Source organism: Denticeps clupeoides, chromosome 2 (genome assembly GCF_900700375.1).
Source record: "Denticeps clupeoides chromosome 2, fDenClu1.1, whole genome shotgun sequence".
NCBI lineage: Eukaryota > Metazoa > Chordata > Actinopteri > Clupeiformes > Denticipitidae > Denticeps > Denticeps clupeoides.
In genome coordinates, this window is record NC_041708.1 from 32,320,506 (window position 1) to 32,339,283 (window position 18,778).

The 18,778-nt window shown below is 46.3% G+C and overlaps 2 protein-coding genes across 5 annotated transcripts in view; one reads left to right on the forward strand and one right to left on the reverse strand.

The window, feature by feature from the left end:
- The window catches only part of ppp1r16a (protein phosphatase 1, regulatory subunit 16A), a 16,513-nt gene extending 5,787 nt beyond the window's left edge, over positions 1-10,726 (reverse strand). The window contains exons 1-5 of one of the 4 annotated variants that reach the window (XM_028957759.1): positions 10,501-10,726; positions 10,020-10,212; positions 2,062-2,627; positions 1,862-1,939; positions 1,467-1,775 (exon numbers count right to left, since the gene is read on the reverse strand). In XM_028957759.1, the coding sequence (XP_028813592.1) occupies positions 1,467-1,737 (271 nt within the window). In that variant the 5' untranslated portion in view covers positions 1,738-1,775; positions 1,862-1,939; positions 2,062-2,627; positions 10,020-10,212; positions 10,501-10,726. Of the gene's footprint in view, positions 1-1,466; positions 2,628-10,019; positions 10,213-10,500 lie in introns of all 4 variants that reach the window. The other 3 variants (XM_028957729.1, XM_028957749.1, XM_028957738.1) reach the window with 3 other exon arrangements.
- A 4,634-nt stretch (positions 10,727-15,360) lies between these two features.
- foxh1 (forkhead box H1) lies at positions 15,361-17,440 on the forward strand. Its single transcript, XM_028970232.1, has 3 exons — positions 15,361-15,573; positions 16,218-16,322; positions 16,483-17,440. The coding sequence occupies exons 1-3, from the start codon at positions 15,388-15,390 to the stop codon at positions 17,434-17,436; spliced, it is 1,245 nt and encodes a 414-aa protein (XP_028826065.1). The 5' UTR covers positions 15,361-15,387; the 3' UTR covers positions 17,437-17,440.
- Positions 17,441-18,778: the final 1,338 nt, after the last annotated feature.

Sequence of the window (18,778 nt, forward strand, 5' to 3'; positions counted from 1 at the left end):
GAAGTACAGCTCATGGAATCTGATTCAAACGGAAACCCAGTTTGGGTTCAAAATGGTCACGTTACTGGCGTTTATGTGTTAAAATATTTAACAAATGTACTTTTTCTCTCTCACTTACTCTCTACAACCACATATTCCTGGTTAGGGTTGCCGGACACAGCGTGGGCACTCACACAGGGCGGGACGCCAGCCCAACACAGGGCACACACAATTTACAGATGCCAATTTCCTCGTGGACATGCCATCAGTGGGAGGAAACTGTAGAACCTGGAGGAAACCCGCGCCCAACCCGGGGAGAGCATGCTGCGCACATGCAAAGCTGGGACAGGGATTCGAACTCACTACCTTGGCCCTTGTACATTACTCTAATAACTCTATTTGACTTGTAAACGGTGACCGGATTTGCTTGTGAAAACAGACTGCATGGCACTCCAAACGTAAAGGACACTTTCACTTGTCCATGAACGTTTCTGCTTTTTGTAGAGAAGGGGATTGAGTTAGTGGAGAAGATATGTTTTCTGGAGCAGCTTCAGGTGTTTTAAAGGCTGGTTCTAGATAAACCTGCCAGTTTTGTTTGTCTACTGAACAGACACTTTTTAAAAAGATTTTTATTGAAAACTCTTATTGATGTAACCGAACAGACACTTGCACCTACATTCAACATGCCTGCCTTTTCTGGCCATAGCCCAAAATAGAAACCCTGCAGGACATTTCTGAAAGTTTATCCCCTATCCGTGAAATAGCTCCTCCTGTTTTAAATACAAGCAGTGAGTGTTTTGGTACTTAATCATGAACAAGTTAAAAGAGATCATGAGTGGCAGGGGATTGCGGTCATGTCAATAGCCCCATAATTCGCGGTCAGTACTTACAAATATTCAGTATATAACATTAGTTCGTTGATCAAACCTTTGAGCATGTCTCTCGAGAGTCACATTGTGCAGTTATTGTCCATTTGAACGAAAGCCAAACCTCTTTGAGATCTGTTCTCCGTTACACCCCAACCTCAGCTAATCGCATAAGCTGGTCCTCCAGACAACTTAATTACCTCAAGCAGATGAATAAAAGCCATTCCATTCAAATGCTTCCATACAAATCAGGCTTTCCGTACAAATTAAGGGCATTTTGATAGGATGGTCACTGCAAATCAGTACAAAGTGACAATGTAAGTGATGAAATCGATCCTAATGAAAGAGGCATCTTCCAGAGTGAGGAAGCAACATCACTGATGACGTTTCCACCACCACCAAAACCTCAAATGAGGCTGGAGTAACTAGTTGTGCTAATCAGCTGCTTTCTCTGAACGTCTAGAGTCCACAATGGTTTTGGAGTCATTTGTTTTTAACAAAGCAGCTGAAATGCACCGAGTATTTAACGCTTGTTCTTTGACTTGAAATATGAATGCTAATCTGTCCCGTCTAAACCCCAATTACAGACCAGACAATTACAGCCCCTCCCGTCTGACTCACCTTCTTCCAGGTCGTTGCGTGCAGCCGCCTCCAGTAGGGTGATGTTGCTGGGGAAGACAACTTTGCGGCTCTGCTCCCTTGTCGTCTTGTCCGTCTTGTCTCCCTTGTCTCCCTTCTGGGTGACCTTGCCCACGCGAACACTGTCCTTTTCCATCTGCGCCCATCCTTTCAGCTGCTGGGCACGCCGCTTCTGGGCATGCTTGAGCCGCTCTGTAGCAGAGAGCCGCCCGACCATAGCCATTTCAGACAGAAGCTCAGCGTGTTCTGCCATGACCCTTGAACCCCAGCGTCTGACCTCCAAATCGCCCCCTTTCACAAAAATGTATTGGCTTTATCTTGTTGAATAACTTGAATCTAGGTGGTCCAGAACCACAACCATCCCTACGCTTCGGTACCTCCTGGATGTGACAGCAGAGCCTGATGCCCAGGTGAGAGAAGAACAGTCTCAAGAAGCAGATCTGCGCCTCCTCACACTTGAGCCGAAAAGCAAATGGCAACGTTGCGTGTCATAAGCAAGACCTCTGGACTGCGTACAAGCAACATCTCCTATTCCCCACACAGTTATTTACACCAAGAGTCTCCTTTCCATTCTTACCATTTGCCAAGCCACATGCACCACTCATAATCCGATTTCGGATGCTCGCGATCGGTCTCCCATCACAGACGCAGCAGCTTCAGATGCGTTTTTCTCAGGAACTACATCCATGATGAACACCCAAAGCTTCATTCCATTCAGGTATTCAGTCACTCATTCCACCTCGATCTTTCAGAGACGGAGAGCGGGATTATGGGACAGGGTCACATGCTCTGGGGTCTCACAAATAAAGCAAAGCCAGCAAAAATAAAAATCACAGTGTTTCCATGCGAAGGTGGTATTCCAGAACCAGTCACATCCTTTAAGCCAGGATGCAAAATTGAAGGGGGAAAAAAAAAAAACCCCAACGTACTCCAAAGCTGAATAATGTGACAGTCTGAATCCCGGGTGATGGTTAAAATCCAGGGTGGAGGCAGCCGGAGGAATGGAGGGATGGACGTGGGTGGGTGGTCATTGTGATCCGCTGTTTCCGAAAGTGGCAGGTCAGTGTTGCAGGAAGGGCCGGTGCTATCGACAGGGGTCCCTTTCAGTCAGCTTCGGTAGTCTCCTCAGACTTCAGCACAAACCTAATGGGGGGGAGAGAGAGAGAGAGAGAGAGAGAGAGAGAGAAAAAACGGATGAAGCACAGAGGCAGGGTAGGAGGAAAAAGAGTTTACAAAGCTTTTAAAAACGGATCTAAAACTGATCTAAAGCTACAAAACCCTAAGCCTCGACCCAGAAAATAAAAAAATCCGCAGCCTGAAGTTTAATCCTTTCAGCATTTCTTAACAGGCTTTTGCACATAACACCCACACGCGGGCCACTGGAAAAGTCAGGCCTGGGCAGAGAGCGGTGAGAGGACCACGTTACTCCGGTAAATGTGGTAGAGGCTACGTGCACATTCCTCTTATCACCCAATCTCTCCTCGCCGGGCCTGTGCTCTCCTCCCGCTCAGCGGTAACAGGAGACGCAGGCAGAATTTCATTAATGATTGACTCCTCAAGCAGCACCTTTGGTACTTATCGTTAGAACAAGTGAAAGAAACGACGTATTGTTTCTATCGCCGTGACGTTCCAGTACGCATCCACGCGCCCCGCACAGATGACTTTTCCCGACTCGCACGTTTCCCAACATACCTCGCTTCAGTTCACTATGTGTTTATTAAGAAGGAAAGGGTCCGGGCATCGTTGAGCGTAACCCCGCCTCCTCGGCGCGAGCTTCCCCACCACTCGTTTTCGCATCATACGTCTCCCGTCTCCCGCCCTTGTGTGAGATCAAGGCCGATCTCACACAAGCCATTCTTTCCAGGCAGCCTATCCATTATTCAGCAGGGCGCTGTGGGAGCCGAGGGAAGGTCAACTAAACAACTGTACAGCCAGATCTCTAACAGGGCACTGGGCCGCACGTGTGTGTGTGTGTGTGTGTGTGTGTGTGTACGTACATGCATGTGTGTGTTCCTTCATTTACATTTTCACTAGATAGAACTGTGTGAGAGGATACTACATTCAGAGAAAGTGCCAGTGTGTGAGCCAGTACTTTAAATATTATTATATCTTACATTATATTAGATATAATTGCTATGATTTGTAGTCATTTTAGAAAGCTGTATACCTTTCAATCTTGCATGCAAAGATAATATTTATATTTTTTTATTATTATTATCATTTTTATTAGTAGTAGTTGCAGCATTTTTAATAATAGCGTTTTAAGAAAAATAACACTACCGGGAAGTAGAAAACCGGTCAGAGATTCCTGCTGCATTTGACACCGCCGTACAGGTGATCCACAGCATTCCCCTGGTGTTGGTTACACGCGCAGCCTGATGGCCACACGCTGCCTCAAGGCATAACTAAGGCGACTCCAGTCCACCACAATGCCAGCGTGAACTATATTCAGGGTGACCTATCCTGTTACAGGGCTCACAATGTAAGGATTTCCTAAGTTTGAGGTGGGATGAATGAGAGTGCAATGGTGTGGCTACGCTAAAGAAAGTGGGTAAAAACACACACTATATTCGCGTACAATGACATTACAACCCCACCCACCAAACCACTAGGCCCGTCCTCTCAAATGAGAGGTGAAAAGCTTTGCGGATTAGAGGCTATAACAATTTCACCTTTGATCTTCCTCCATTTTTCCCCACCCACCTACACCCTCATCCCCCCTTTACAGCAGTAAGCCCCTCCACATGCAGATGTGGCGAGGGACCGCCTTCTTGCTCAAACCCAGGTTTTACGACCAGGAAGAGCTCGGCAGTGCCTGCTGACTCCACTGGTTACGCTTATCCTCTGGCGTGAACCAGGAAGAAACAGGGGTGTTATTCAGGGGCTGGGTAAGCAGATTTGAGGAGGGAATTTACTGGCAAATTCTCAGCATTTCGTTTTAGCTGAACACAATCTTTGGACATTGAAATGAAGAAGAAGAAAAAAAAAAGTCACTGCTAACATAATAATAATAAAAAATCTGAATGTTTATTTGATCTGTTCAGTGTTAAGAGCCTTTTATTATCTGTGGTCATGAAACCAGTTTGCTGTGAACCTCCACCTCATCCACAACACACAGAAAGCAAGAGGCTAACACAGAGCTTTACAAAGAACTTCAGGAACCCTACTACGCACTTCCAGTCAAAAACTGCACATTTTAGCAAAATACACTTAAAACAACAATATACTATTCCTGCGTTAATACCACCAATTTCATTAAATGGGATTTACATATTATTTAATATTCTTAAGACACATGACAGCACACACTGTATGAAGTTGCCTTCCACTACACAGCCCAATCTTCGTGTGTGTGTGTGTGTGTGTGTGTGTGTGTGTGTGTGTTACTGCGTAAGCATATCTTGGGGTCAACAACATCCTTTTCCTGTCTGACTCCCACCATGCTGCCCAGCAACACAAAGGACCAAGGACATCGCATTGCAGTTTTTAAAAATATTTAAATATCAATCTTCAGAGTCTACTGGACAAAGGCGCGAGACTCATTAGGCTTTTGAACTTCATAGATACACACATGAAAAGAAAACAAGAACAACAAATTGCAAATGCTTCGTTATCACAGTTATTAATATATCACACTAGATAAGATCACATGTTGGTGAAGGGTCAGGAGAGATAGGCAATGGCACCTACAAGAAAACTTTGACCCTTGGGATACACTCACAAGACTGCAATGGGAAGACACATCAAACAGAAACAGGCTGCCAGAAAACAGCACTATTCAATGTTCAAGTCACATTGACACAGTGGTGTGAAAAAGCACTTGCCCCTCCTCTGACTTCTTACTTTTTCCCCTAAGTAATCATATTTAGACGTTTTAGAAAAAGAATATATTAAGAAATTATAAATATTAGTCAAGACAACACAAGACTTAAATTTAGACAAGATTTAGAACACGCCTGTTCTAAATCAAGAAATAACTTAAATAAGACCTGCCCGACAAAGTAATGTAGACAAAAAAAAATCTAGATGCCATGCTGAGATGCAAAGAAATTCAGGAACAAATGAGAAAGAACGTAATTGAGACCTATCAGTCTGGAAAAGGTTATAAAAGGTTGGGGTGATTTTCGGCAAACCAAAATCACCCAAGAGTGCAGCAGCAACTCATTCAAGAGGTCACAAAAACATCCAAAGTACTTCAGGCCTCACTTGCCTCAAGGTCAAGGTCAGTGTTCATAACTCCACCATAGGAAAGAGACTGAGTGAAAATGTCCAAGACAAAAACCACCAATGAGCAAAAAGAATATTCAGACAAATCTTGATTATCCCCAAGACTTTTGTGAAAATACTCTGTGGACTGACGAGACAAAAGTTTCACTTTTTGGAAGGTGTGTGTGTCCCATGACATTTGGTGTAATGAAAAAAAGAACACCATACCAACAGAAAAACATGGTGGTGGTAGTGTGATGGTCTGGAGCTGTTATGCTGTTCATGACCTAAAAGATTTGCTGTAATAAATGAAACCATGAATTCTACAATCTACCAAAAAATCCTGAAGGAGAATGTCCGGCCATCTGGACAATGATCCAAAACACACAATCAAGTCCACCTTTGATTGGCTGAGAAGAAACCGGATGAACACTTTGGACTGGCTTAGTCAAAAGTCCTGACCTTAAAGGTCCCCTATCATGAAAATTTCACTTTGTGACTGTATTTAACATTAACGCTAGTTTCCCTTGCCTGTCTATGGTCCTGCAGTGGACAGAAATGGCAATAGGTGTAAAGAATGCTTTGGCCAGGTTACCTCCCCTTTCTCATGCTTTTTTTCCCCACCCCTCCTCTAAGGTGACTGAATGCAAAAATGTATTTTTTTTAGCTCGTCATGTGATTTTGCACTCGTGCGAAAATTGCTTGAGTAGGCGCCATGCATCGATCACCAAACATTTTTAAAGTGGCCTCGCCTACTTATCATGACTGTAGCAACAGGGAGAAAAGTTATTTATTGTGGTAAATCAAATGAATTTTGTGATTATTGTCAATAGCGTGAAGTGGTATTGTTGAATTTGAATATATCTGATATAGACCATCAAATTCTGGTAAATTTTACGTTTTTAAAATTATAATTTGATTAGGAATTCTTTATTTGAAAGGGGGTTAGCCACCTTCTCGTGGTGAGGGGGGGGGGGTGCCTCTGTGACCCAGCCTTAAGGTGGGACACCCAAGTTGGACAAGTCTTATGGTAGAGGCCTGACAACATACAATCCAGTTACATGACAATAACAGTTATCCAGAGCGCCCCACCATTTCCTGCCTCCATCGTCACCCTGTGCACCCTTCACATTTCTGTCTGCCCCCGCATATATGCCTGTCTAGAACTGGAAATGAACAACCATATATTATGTTCAGGAGGCAATCACTTAGTCACAAACGATGGAACCATGTTTGGAAATGTTTTTTCTTCCTTTCAAATAAAATCCTTCACTTCACCACACTAATTACCACCTCACACGAGTACCACCTCACACTTGAACTGCACAAAAGACGAGCAAATGGAGAGCGGGCAGATCAAAGTGGAAATGAAGCGAGAGGAGAGATGAAAAATCAATCCATCCATCGGTCCAACTTCAAACAAGCCCCTTAATTATGAAACAGACTTTCAAAAGAAGAAAAGTGGATCAATTGAACACTGTGAACACTGGGATACTTGGTCTTGTTTCATCCATTTCATCCTCAATTTCCTGTCTCAGATGTGTACCAGTGGATGAAAGGTGAAGAAGGCTTTTAAGATGGACTTTCCATTACATACAATTACATGCTGAACGCAAATTAACATCATATATACTGAAACCTTTTTATGAAAGTATTGTGAAGTGACAATACTTGTCAATAATAAAGCAAATACTAGTAATGACAGGCAAAATATATATTTATTTATTTATTTATTTTTAAACATTCTGTATGATTTCGACCCTGTTAATTAAAAAAAAAAAAAAAAAAGTATTTCAAATGAAATTTACAGTTCAATGAAGTCACAGAAAGGCCACAATGAACCTGACATTCGTGTCCTTGATGAGTGGATGTAAACCGTAGCATCAAATTGTCACACGCATGATATGAACGAAGATATGAATGTTCTTCAGGTCCTCAATCAGCATGTTAGAGCTGTGTAGACCATGTTCTGGGATACAAGTGTGGAAAAATTAAACCTCCATTTGCATATTTTGTGATGGTACCTTCACCGGTTTAGGTATGATATTTTAGAATTTCAGGTCGTTTCAATTGGTCACTTGCACATGGGGGGTGTGGTCATGATAACAGTGTGTTATTATGTGAAATTAACGTGCCATTTTATACCACGAAGGAATGTCGATCACGGTTGTGAAGGCTACGTACAGACAGCCTCAGCCATATCAAGGCCAGGGCCATCGTTCTGAGCGCAGATTACATTTCCCAGATAAATCGAGCTGCAACTGGATTGAAATTTTTATATTTCAACTTTAGCGATTTGCCAGGTTCACGTGTGTGTGTGTGTGTGTGTGTGTCCGGTCACCGTACACAGGCTGGCCCACAGTGCACACCATCGCCTGAAGACAAGGGCAGCAGTGTCACCACGGCCAGACTTACTCACCAGCGAGGGAAAAAGGCCAGTCATGGTCAGGAAGACAGGGGGACCTCTGTTCAATACGTACAACTTACTTCTATTTAAGATGCATGTTTTTTTTTTGTTTTTTTTTTTAAGAAAATTTCATTCCAGGCAAAGCTGACTAATCAAACACTGTTCATGTTCTTCAAACAACCGTTTTTAAAAGGACACGCTCAGGCAACATCCAACCGTTTTACACACCGACTCTGAGACTAAGTAAAACCAACGTTTCCCTGTCTACAAAAACAGGGCACAAACTGTTCTATTCTGCAGCGCTGCAACATGGGGTTACCCCGCGGCCTGGACCAGCGCCCCAAGCGCTAATCTCACAGGGAATAGGTATGTTTAGAAAAGCTCGTTTTTGTTATTCTGACTGACCCTCCCCAGCCTGGACCCCGAAAAGCACGACGCGCAACGCTGGGGAAGGTGGGGGGCGGGACTATAAGGCCGGTCACGAGCCGGGTCGAGATTTAGGGTCAGCCTCCGTGGCACTACATCCGAGGCGGGGTGTGTAGTCGGGGACGAAGGGGAAGGAAGAGGAACCGGGATGACAATAAGGAATGTATCGGGGAGGAGGGGTGAGGATGATGTATGGGAGTACAAGAGCAGGAAAAGGAAATGGAACGACCAAATAAAAAAAAACATTAAAAAAAACAGGAAGAGAAGGAATAAGAGGAGCGAGGAAATCATAGTGAACCGAAAAAGAGAAAAAATGACTGCAGGTCTGAGACAGAACAGACGTCAGCAGTTTAGATTATGCGGAGTTATTTTAATATCAGCCAGCCTACACAAGAGCCACGGTGTTTATGCTCGGCCAGGGTCTCCGCCGGCCCTTTACTCCACCATCCAGCCCGAGTGGTTCACGACCAACATTACCCAACCCGTCCTTCTTATTCATCATTTTACAAACTTCAGGCGTGCACTTGTAACCTTCTTATTGTCTAACTTATGAACAGAATCTACAACAAGAGTGAATAAAAAGATTGTATTCATAGTTGGGGTCCTAATGAACCAGAACTGATCTCTTCATCGATGGTAACCTGAAAGCACGTTGTAAGTCACTCTGGATAAGGGCGTCTGCCAAATGCCATAAATGTAAAATGTAAATAAATGCACCAGTAAGTCCTGGACGGATATATGGCCTACAAGACGTCAATGTAGGATAAACTTAAATATGATTTAATCCACAATAATTCGGTTCGGCACTAAATTTGCCCCCCAGGCAGTCAGTCCCAGGAGGCATGCGGCGTGTAGGCCTTCTGCGGATCGTTTAATCCACAACTTCATGTGTGTTTGGGGTAAATTACCAGCGTTGGCCTGGAGTCTGACGCAAGATGAACAATTTTCTCACGTCTTCACGTCACGCGTGTGCCTGCAGCTCAGACGCGGGACGTCACAATTAAAGACAACTCGCCGCTGATGCGCGTCCATTACAAAAAAAAAACTAGACCCGGGTTCGAATCCCACCTACTACCATCGTGTCCCTGAGCAAGACACTTAACCCTAAGTTGCTCCAGGGGGGGACTGTCCCTGTAACTACTGATTGTAATTCGCTTTGGATAAGGGCGTCTGGTAAATGCCGTAAATGTAAATGTCATATTAGTAAAAAGTTGGGCGCAAGTCCGGTTAGTCACAAATTTGCAATTTCTGTAACATAATTCCTTATTAATTACCAAAATGCCGGAAACCTACACGCCACTACGTCGGCTGTATTAAATAGCAAATTAATTAACTTAATCCCCATACTGAGGCGGCTGCACTGCTAGCCAAAACGCGCCCGGCCAGGCGCAAAGTGCGCCGCACGCCTCCTTACGCAAAGTTTACGCAACACGCCGCGCGGTAAAAATAAATAATAATAATAATAAATTTACTGTCAGGTGTAAGTTCAGCCCTACCTGCAGCGCTCGGCGGCGGGACCTGCCATGTCCGCGTCTCCCCTCTCGCCGTCCCCTCCAGGGAAATGCTTCTCCATAACAACCGTGAGGCGGAGGTGCCGCCGACGTCACGCTAACCGGAAGTGGGTGTGGTCTCAGTGCTGCCCCCTGCTGGGGCGAGTGAGCAATTGTCGCGCCGGTCCACAGGAACTGACTTAAAAAAAAAAAAAAAAAAAAAAAGAAATACGACGATGTGACGGTTTCGATTAGAGGATTAAATAAAATCAAGGGATGTCAAAAGTGTTCTGACAGAAATATGTAAAAGTAGATATTTTCAAGACCAAGTACTCAAATACTGAATGAGACCTGCGGATTGACCCGGCATGTCGGTACTTGTTCACTTCGTCCGTCGATATTTAGAATTTTATTTGTTTCTGGTGTTTCTCGGCAAGCCACGAATGTATAAAATGGCATTTGACGTGTTTGAATTCGGTCGTTTTACATCGACGGACGTCCGCCGGGGGGCAGACATGTCCCTGCGATGCAATTACGCGACTTCCTGCGTTTTATCCCGCCGCTGCTTTTCTCTTCCACCAGTCAGCAGCAACAATGCCTTTTCCGTGCTGCTAAAAAATATAAAAAAAAAAAAAAAAAAAACATTTCTTCTGTCTTCTGTGCGCCAGGCCAGTGTCCGCGTTGCGCTCCGCCGGGCCGACATGAGGAGGAAGAGGAAGAGGAGGCTCCCCGCAGGCGGCCGAGCCCTCACCACAGTTTATTCATTGTAAACAGGGGTGACACGGCATTGTTAAGCATTAATGTTCCGGACTTTTACTCCTTACCGAAAAATAAACAACAAAAACTTTTTTTTTTGGGTTCCCGTCAGAGGGGCAAATTGTAACTAAATTATTTTGCATCATTCTGAACGGTTTTATATAGTCCTGCCAACCTGTTATATTAAATAAATATATGTATGAATGTACATAGGTCTATAAGTGTGTATAGATGAACAATATAACAGAAAAAAATCTAAATCTTATAAACACAGTGTACACAAAGTGCAGTGCAATGTTAATGTGATTTATTTCATATCATCTATGTCATATTTTCTTTTATATTCGCCGTTTATGTTCCTTGCATCGTGCTGCAACTGTGGCATGACTATTTTGGAGGATCTTTTGAATATTAACTAAATGTGCTTTTTGAGTTAGTTAAGATGTTGCAGAGTGAAGTGGGACGCAACATCAAAATCATTGCAGCTCCATGAAATCCGTTTCACAGCAATGCCAGGCTGGATAAAGTGCATTTATTAATTCATCGCAAGCTCGGCGCAGAAAGGCAGTAATCTGCTGACCTCTCCGGTCACCCCGCTGTTTCCCGCGCTTTGGTGGTGTTTTCAGCAGTTCTTGCACCCGGGGGGGGGGGGTGGGAGTGGGCATGCCGAAGTCTGTCGACTGACTTTTCACAGCTACACTTAACTTGGACGTAACATCGAGTTCACATTGAGTGACTTGGGACAAAACATGTCCATCGTGCAATATACAGAAAGTTGTTCTGCTCCACTGTGCCCCCCTGAATCGAATTGGATGGAAACAGTCACTGTCACTTTCACCACGCTGTTTGCGTTTGACGCGGCAGCATGTGGCGCCTGTAGTGCTGGCACCGAGATGTTTGCAAGACGAACACTTATCTTCACACTGCCCGGCAGCGTCTGTCGTTCGAGATCTCCTGACTCTAGCGGGCTAAAAAAAAAAACGTCTCCCGAGTGCAAAGATTACTTTGTTTTCTACCTCTCGCGCCCACCCCGATTCTTTTGTTACCGGCTGAGAAATTGCATTTGTCGGGGAAGTGTCTCTTTGATGGACCAGAGGATGATCCGGACATTGGAGGATGTCGGCATGGGCTCCAAATCAGCTCAGAGGGGACAAGGACAAAAGGGAGAATCGGCGTCTCAGCGGGCCCCTCAGACCTTTCACTGCTCCTCTGTAGTGACGGGGAGTAGCTTAGGGAGGCTTAGGGGAGGATTAGACCAGACATGACTCTGGCTGCTCCGCCACCGCAGGTCTGCCAAAGCCAGATCGGCTTCATTAGCATGTCACCAACATCCGTCGTCTCCCGCGCACAGGGCTGTGGTGGCAAAATTGCCATCGTCCTCCTGCCACAAACGCCATGAACTGCGGGTTGAGTTTCTTTGTTTTCATTAAAAAAAATATTCTGTGTTTATCAGAATCGCAATAGTGTTTATTGGCCAAGATTGTGAGCAGGAGGGTGACTGCAAGGACAAAGAAACCATGTCGGCTGGTCCTGGTCCTCACACTCGTTTCTCGCCATCCAGAGGGTGTGAGGGATCTGTGATGATCTTTTCCCTTTTCTGAAGAGGGACAGGTCCTGGATGTAGATGAAAGTGAAAGTGAAGTGATTGTCACACGTGATACACAGCACACAGTGCACACAGTGAAATTTGTCCTCTGCATTTAACCCATCACCCTGAGTGAGCAGTGGGCAGCCTTGACAGGCGCCCGGGGAGCAGTGTGTGGGGACGGTGCTTTTGCTCAGTGGCACCTCAGTGGCACCTTGGCGGATCGGGATTCGAACCCGCAACCTTCTGATTACGGGGCCGCTTCCTTAACCACTAGGCCACCACTGCCCCAAACTTCAGCAGTTTAACAGCTGCGTTCTGGGAGGTGTAGAGGGAGAAGGGCCTTGCTCGCTGCTTCCTGTCAGTCATGAAGCTGGTGGTCCACTGACAGGTAGTAGGTGACATGCTGGGAGGGTTTGGAGGAGAGGACATTAGGCACAATGGCGTTGAAAGTCAAACTAAAGTGCACAGTAGAGACTATATACACACGGACATTCAACACAGTTTTTTTTATTTTTTTGAGATTTGAAGTGAAGCAGCAGTGAATAATGCTTCATTTCATCTGATGCAGTGAATACCTTCTCAATTCTTGAAACAACCATGGCTTTGGAAGAGGGGCAGCATCCCTGATGCCGGGATGGAATGGGACATGAGTTGAAATGGACATCACAGAGCCTGAGAGTATTTGGGATGACTTCACTAAAATCAAGCTGGAAAACATCTCTGGCCTGGGATCGGCGTTGTATAGAAACCATGGCACCGTAGCCAAATCTGAAGGTCGGAAAAGCAAGTATTGATAATCTCGGAGCCTGGGTCGGTTCGTTTCCCCACAAAGAGGAAGTCGATGCTCGGGTTCGTCCAATCAGGAGGACGGGTCGCCGTCGCGTGATCTAATTGGACCGGGCGTCAGGTGCACTTCTTACCCGGGGGCTCCGGGCGCGTCGCGCCGTGTGACCTGCACTCGGGAGACGTTTGTCTGGCTGGCGCCGTGGAAGTCGCGTCCTGCGGCGCGTTTGGTAAGACGGGGCGCGGGCGAGACCCCGCCGAAGACGTCACCTCGACACGTGACCCTCATCACCCCCCCACCCATCAGAAATCAGACGTAAAAAAAAACATCATCACGCTAATTCGGTTGAGAAATACGTCAGATACGTCACATATACAGTTCGGCCTTATTTATAGGGAACTTTACAGAGAACCACAGGTGGAGCGGTCTTGGTTTATTTCTGAAACGTCGAGTGCTCCATCGTTGTTTTATTTCTTGTTATAATTTAATTTTACTTTATTATTTTATTTTTTTTGTATTTAATGTGACCGCTTGCGCTGCCAGGCCTCGAACCGGCCGCCGCCGTCCCCTCGCATGTTAAAAGGTCCAACACGTTTGCAGTGTCGTGCTGAGCTGCGGGGACTCGGGCATTAGCACCACATTATTCACCATTACTCGACCGGGCAGGGCCATCACCGAAACCGCTTTCCCACCGGGCCGCACCCCGCCAAGATAACCCCCTTAACCCGGTTCGTAATCCACGGCGTTTGCGTCCATTGGAAGAAAACGGTTCCGAAATCTTTCGATGTACGAACTTGCCAAGAGGGCACTGCAACAGTAACAAATGAATCGACTTAAAAAGGCCCGCGATCAAACATGCAACGTCTGCATCGATCCACGTTTCGGTTCCATGTGCGGCGAATTCCAAAAATCCCAGAAGCGCTCCGTTCATTCTCGAGCCGGTCGTGCACTTTTATGTCATTTTAATATGACTCGCTGTCTTGCTAATTGTTTGCTTGGCCTAATGACCTAATCGAGGTAAGGATGTGAGAAGTGCTTTTGTATATTAGCCCTCGTGCTCTGTGTATATTGCTCACTATGAGTTGTTGATTGAGTTGGACGTTCTGCGACATAACCCCCCCCCCCCCCCCCCCCCCCCCCAACCAAGACAATAAATAATTCAGTTGAATTCAGTTTTTTTTTTTTCCATTAATAACAACGAAACGATTTCTGCGTCGGCGCCTTCGTTGGAAAATATAGGTGCGTTGTGACGTCACTGCTCCCCCCCAAGACACCCCCCCTGCTACGCTCTGCTTACTGTAAGCAAACTTTAGGAATTTGATGGGGGGGGGTTAAGGAAGGAGAGTTGGGGGTCGGACGGCCGTTATCTGCCTCAGAGATAGGTTTTATTTATATATATATATATATATATATATATATATATATATATATATATATATAATGTTGAAATTCGTATTACATGGACACAGAAATGATGACAATTAGGTTAAGTTGGTGTTTTACTACCATTTTTTTTTCTTGAAGTAGTTTGAATATTCCCATTTATCCCGACCGGTGGCCTGGAAAGACGGCGGTCTCCGTTCACTGGACTCTTTCGGAATGTTCTTTAAATGGAGAGTTGCGTGAAATTGGGTTTGTTTTAGTGGAGATTGCCATTATTTACAGGTTTACTGTTCTCAACACACACACACACACACACGCAGTCCCCGCACCCCCTGGGCTGACGCGTCATTCTGCGTGCCGATAGCGCCCCATTCTCCCCTCGATTACGCAGCGGGATTTACATGAAACTGTTAATTGTTTGCTCTTCAAATAGAGTCGGCCTGGAGCCAGCAGCCTGTCGGGGGTTAAGGACCGAGTCCCTCCCCTCTGCGTCCCTCCCCCCCGCCCGGCCGACCCCGCAGCCCGACCTGCGACTCGCGCTCATCAGCATGACAAAGCACTGGGGGGGTCAGGGCTCGCTGGCACCACCCGCGATCCCCTACCTGCCATCCTCCGGACTGGGAGCCCACCGCGACCATCAACTTGACTTCGCCCCGGCGATCGCCAGGGCCCACAATGCGCACCGCAGCCGTTCGGGGCGCAGCGTAGCGCGCACCTCCCTGGGCCAGTACTGGCACCCTCACCCCTACTTGTACCAGGAGCCAGGAGCTCGTTTGGGTAGGCGCGCCCCTGCCCTGGTCATGGAGAAGGAGCCACCGCGTGACCCCGGGTCAGGATTCTACACCGCGGCCCAACACGCCAGCATGGAGCCGCCGGCCAAACACCGGAGCCACCATGCCGGGGCGCGCAGCGCACTGGAGCAGGACGGGGGCGCCAACCAGAGCAAGAAGAAGAACTACCAGCGGTACCCGAAGCCACCCTACTCCTACCTGGCCATGATCGCCATGGTCATCCAGAACTCTCCCGAGAAGAAGCTGACTCTTTCCGAGGTGAGGAGTCGTACCCCAATATTGCGTGAAGACCTTCTCCATGTAGCCACGGCGTGGTTGTGCCGTTTTGGATTTTAGTCCAATCATCGTGTAAGAGAATCGGGCCGCTTTTTATGATTGTGACTTTGTGAGCAGTTGTGATGTTTGGGGGCAGGACGCACCTACGCAAACACTCGCGCTGCGTAACGCAACGCAGCGCAGCGCAGCGCGGCTCCTGACGCGCGACGCTCAGCAGATCGCGCCGCGCCGCGTTCAGGATAAGATACAATGAAACCAGACACTGATACTTATCAGCTGGTCGATAAGAACACAACCAGGATCGACCAGCTACGAGGTTTATTTAGATTGCGCAAAGTACCCCTTTGGCCACTCCAAATGAACCCCCATTTTAAACAAGTGTTGTTTATTTCCACACAAACTTATTGAGTATTTATTCAGTCAGTTGGTTGAATTGTGTTTGCCTTTATTTTGTAGTCCATAATATATTTTACACCATTTGTGCGTGTAGGTTGTTGTGCGTAGCTGCTGAATAGTGTTGAAACGTTTTAATTAAAATAGTCGAATCTCAGAGACACTACCACAGGTCTGAAGGTAGGCCCTGCTCGTCATTATGAATTTCTTAATGAGTTTCTTTTTATTCACAGATATTAAAGGAGATCAGCACTCTCTTCCCATTCTTTAAAGGGAATTACAAAGGCTGGAGGGACTCTGTGCGACACAACCTTTCCTCATATGATTGTTTTGTGAAGGTAGGTAGGTGTGTGTGTGTGTGTGTGTGTGTGTGTGTGTGTGTGTGTGTGTGTGTGTGTGTGGTGTGTGTGTGTACACATACGCAGTTGTTGAGGCTTCTCTATTTTCATTCAAATTCTCCCCTTTTGTTCCAAATTAACATTCTCTTGTCCCCTGCAGGTACTGAAGGATCCTGGGAAGCCGCAGGGAAAAGGGAACTTCTGGGCCGTGGAGGTGGGTCGAGTTCCTCTGGAGCTCCTGAAGAGGCAGAACACAGCCGTTTCGCGCCAGGACGAGACCATCTTTGCTCAGGACCTGGCTCCCTACATCCTGCACGGACACACTCCTGCACAGAAGTCTGAAGTACAGCCGCCCAGCCCGCCCCTGCTCCCCACGTCGACCCGCAACGCCACCACCCCTCCAGAGGATTTGTTCCGACCAAAACTCGACTCGTCCTTTGCCATCGACTCCCTCCTGCATAGCCTGCGGCCGGCCAGCACCCCTGGGGAGGGGCTAAAAGGCAGGGACAGCTGGGGGCTGGAAGCAACGCAGCACAGCACAAGGCCGCTGTCCCCGCCACGGCCGCGGTATTCTTCGTCCAATCGCAGCGTGTCCGCCAGCTCAGCCAGTCCGGCTTCTTCCTCCTCGGATGAGGACTGGAGACTGGTCTCGCGGGTGGGAAAGAGGCTTAACGATGGGCAGGCGGGTTCTGATTGTTATGCCGATAGTGGCCCACCTTCCAGCAAATTAGCCAAGAGAGGCTCAGCCCCTCCCTGGGAGTTACCCACGTCTTATGCCAAGTATACTCCACCCAACGCGGTGGCCCCACCCAGTATGCGCTTCAATGGTGGACCCTTTGTACCAATGGGAGGACTGCCCTTCTACAGCTACGGAGGACCCCCAGTCACTCCAGGACATTTTGTTGGCCACGCCTACTGGCCACTGCTGCCAAGCGGACCCATGACTCTACAGGGCCCTCCGCTGCTCATGGACCTGGACAGCATGTTGCAGTCGGTGCCGCCCAATAAGAGTGTTTTCGACGTTCTGGGTCCAAGCAGCCAGATGTCACACCAGTTGCCCAACCAGTATTCTTTACAGAACGGGCCTCCCCTTTCTAGATACCCCCAGTATTAAAAGACGATGCCCTCACCCCTTCCTCAGGGGATGACTAGTTCTCGGAGTTTAAGTGTAAAGCTATGAAATGCTTTATTTGTATTACTTCAAATATGCAGCTACTACCTGAGTGCCAATGTGAAGATAATGAATGTAGGCCAGTGTTGACCAGATCTTTTGCACTGCCAGTTTTTTGCACTATTTTATTTTGTTGAATGTTAGTGTTTTTATCATTGGTTTTCTTTTACATGTTGCATACTGTTGGATTTTTTTTTTTTTTTAATCAGATGTACTTTCAGGGTATGTTTTATGATCGTGCTCCTGGTTGGAAACGGGATTTTTAAAATATTTTAAACGAAACCCCGGCTAGGTGGGAAATACCATTTGAATCAATATTTCATTTTAAAACACAACATTAACCCATTTTATTCCAACACTGAAACCATCTGACACTGCCCCACCCATTGGTGTGATTATTAATCGAATGTAGCATCCCCAGAATGAATTCATTAGGTTGCTATGCCATGTTTTGTGTTTGTCCTTTTTTTTTGTTCCACTTTCGTCTTCCTTGGAACTGTAGTTGTAAAGCATTTTTTGTGTCTAGGTTTGTTCTACTCACCCCCTCTCAAGTTTAAAGGTCCTATGTTGCTGTATCAGCCAGTGCAGGAGGAGGATCTAGTCTCAGATCTTGGGGTGTGTCAACCATACGTTTTTTTTTTTGTTGTGATTTTTACTTCTGTTTTTTCTGACCTACAGTATTTACTCACAGATTTTTTTCTGAGCTGAGCTACTTGCACCACTATTAAAATAATTTTTCCTAATTTTGAGGTTAAGGAAGTCTCCTTTGTCTGAGTGAATTATTGAAATCTGCAGATAATGTTTGTGATGAGTACTTTCATCTACATATTTTTTTCCTCTCTGCTTTTTCTTAACTCTGCTTAGGAAGCTCGATTTACAACAGCAGATAGAGATTTGAATAGAAGTGTTCCTGTTCTGGGGTGGGGGGGGTGTAATGGTCCCTCTGATCTACGCTCCAGCAGGGTTGTAGTTGCCTTTTCCCTGCAAGATTTGGGTAGGCTGGTATAGATCACACCACCTCCTGCTGCCAACTCTGACATTTACCCACGTCCTGCGGTCGTTCAACCTCGCCTGACTCCCCCATGTTACCTACCTCCCCCGAAAGGCCCAGGCCTCCCTGGGTCCCCTTATCTCGTCGTTTACGCACTGTAACTTTGTGGAATTCATCTGAAAAGCCAACTGTACTTTTTTGTCTGAAGACATTGTAATTATTAATATTATTTATTTCAGCATGTTTTGTTCCTATTGTAGAGTGCACCAAACAATGGGGTCCTTTTATAGACAC

Bases quoted from the DNA above. Each gene is read 5' to 3' on its own strand.
- foxh1 (XM_028970232.1), top strand. From the start codon at position 15,388: ATGGAGCCGCCGGCCAAACACCGGAGCCACCATGCCGGGGCGCGCAGC. The intron at 15,574-16,217 runs GTGAGGAGTCGT...TTTTATTCACAG, and splicing joins AGAAGCTGACTCTTTCCGAG to ATATTAAAGGAGATCAGCAC. The intron at 16,323-16,482 runs GTAGGTAGGTGT...TGTCCCCTGCAG, and splicing joins CATATGATTGTTTTGTGAAG to GTACTGAAGGATCCTGGGAA.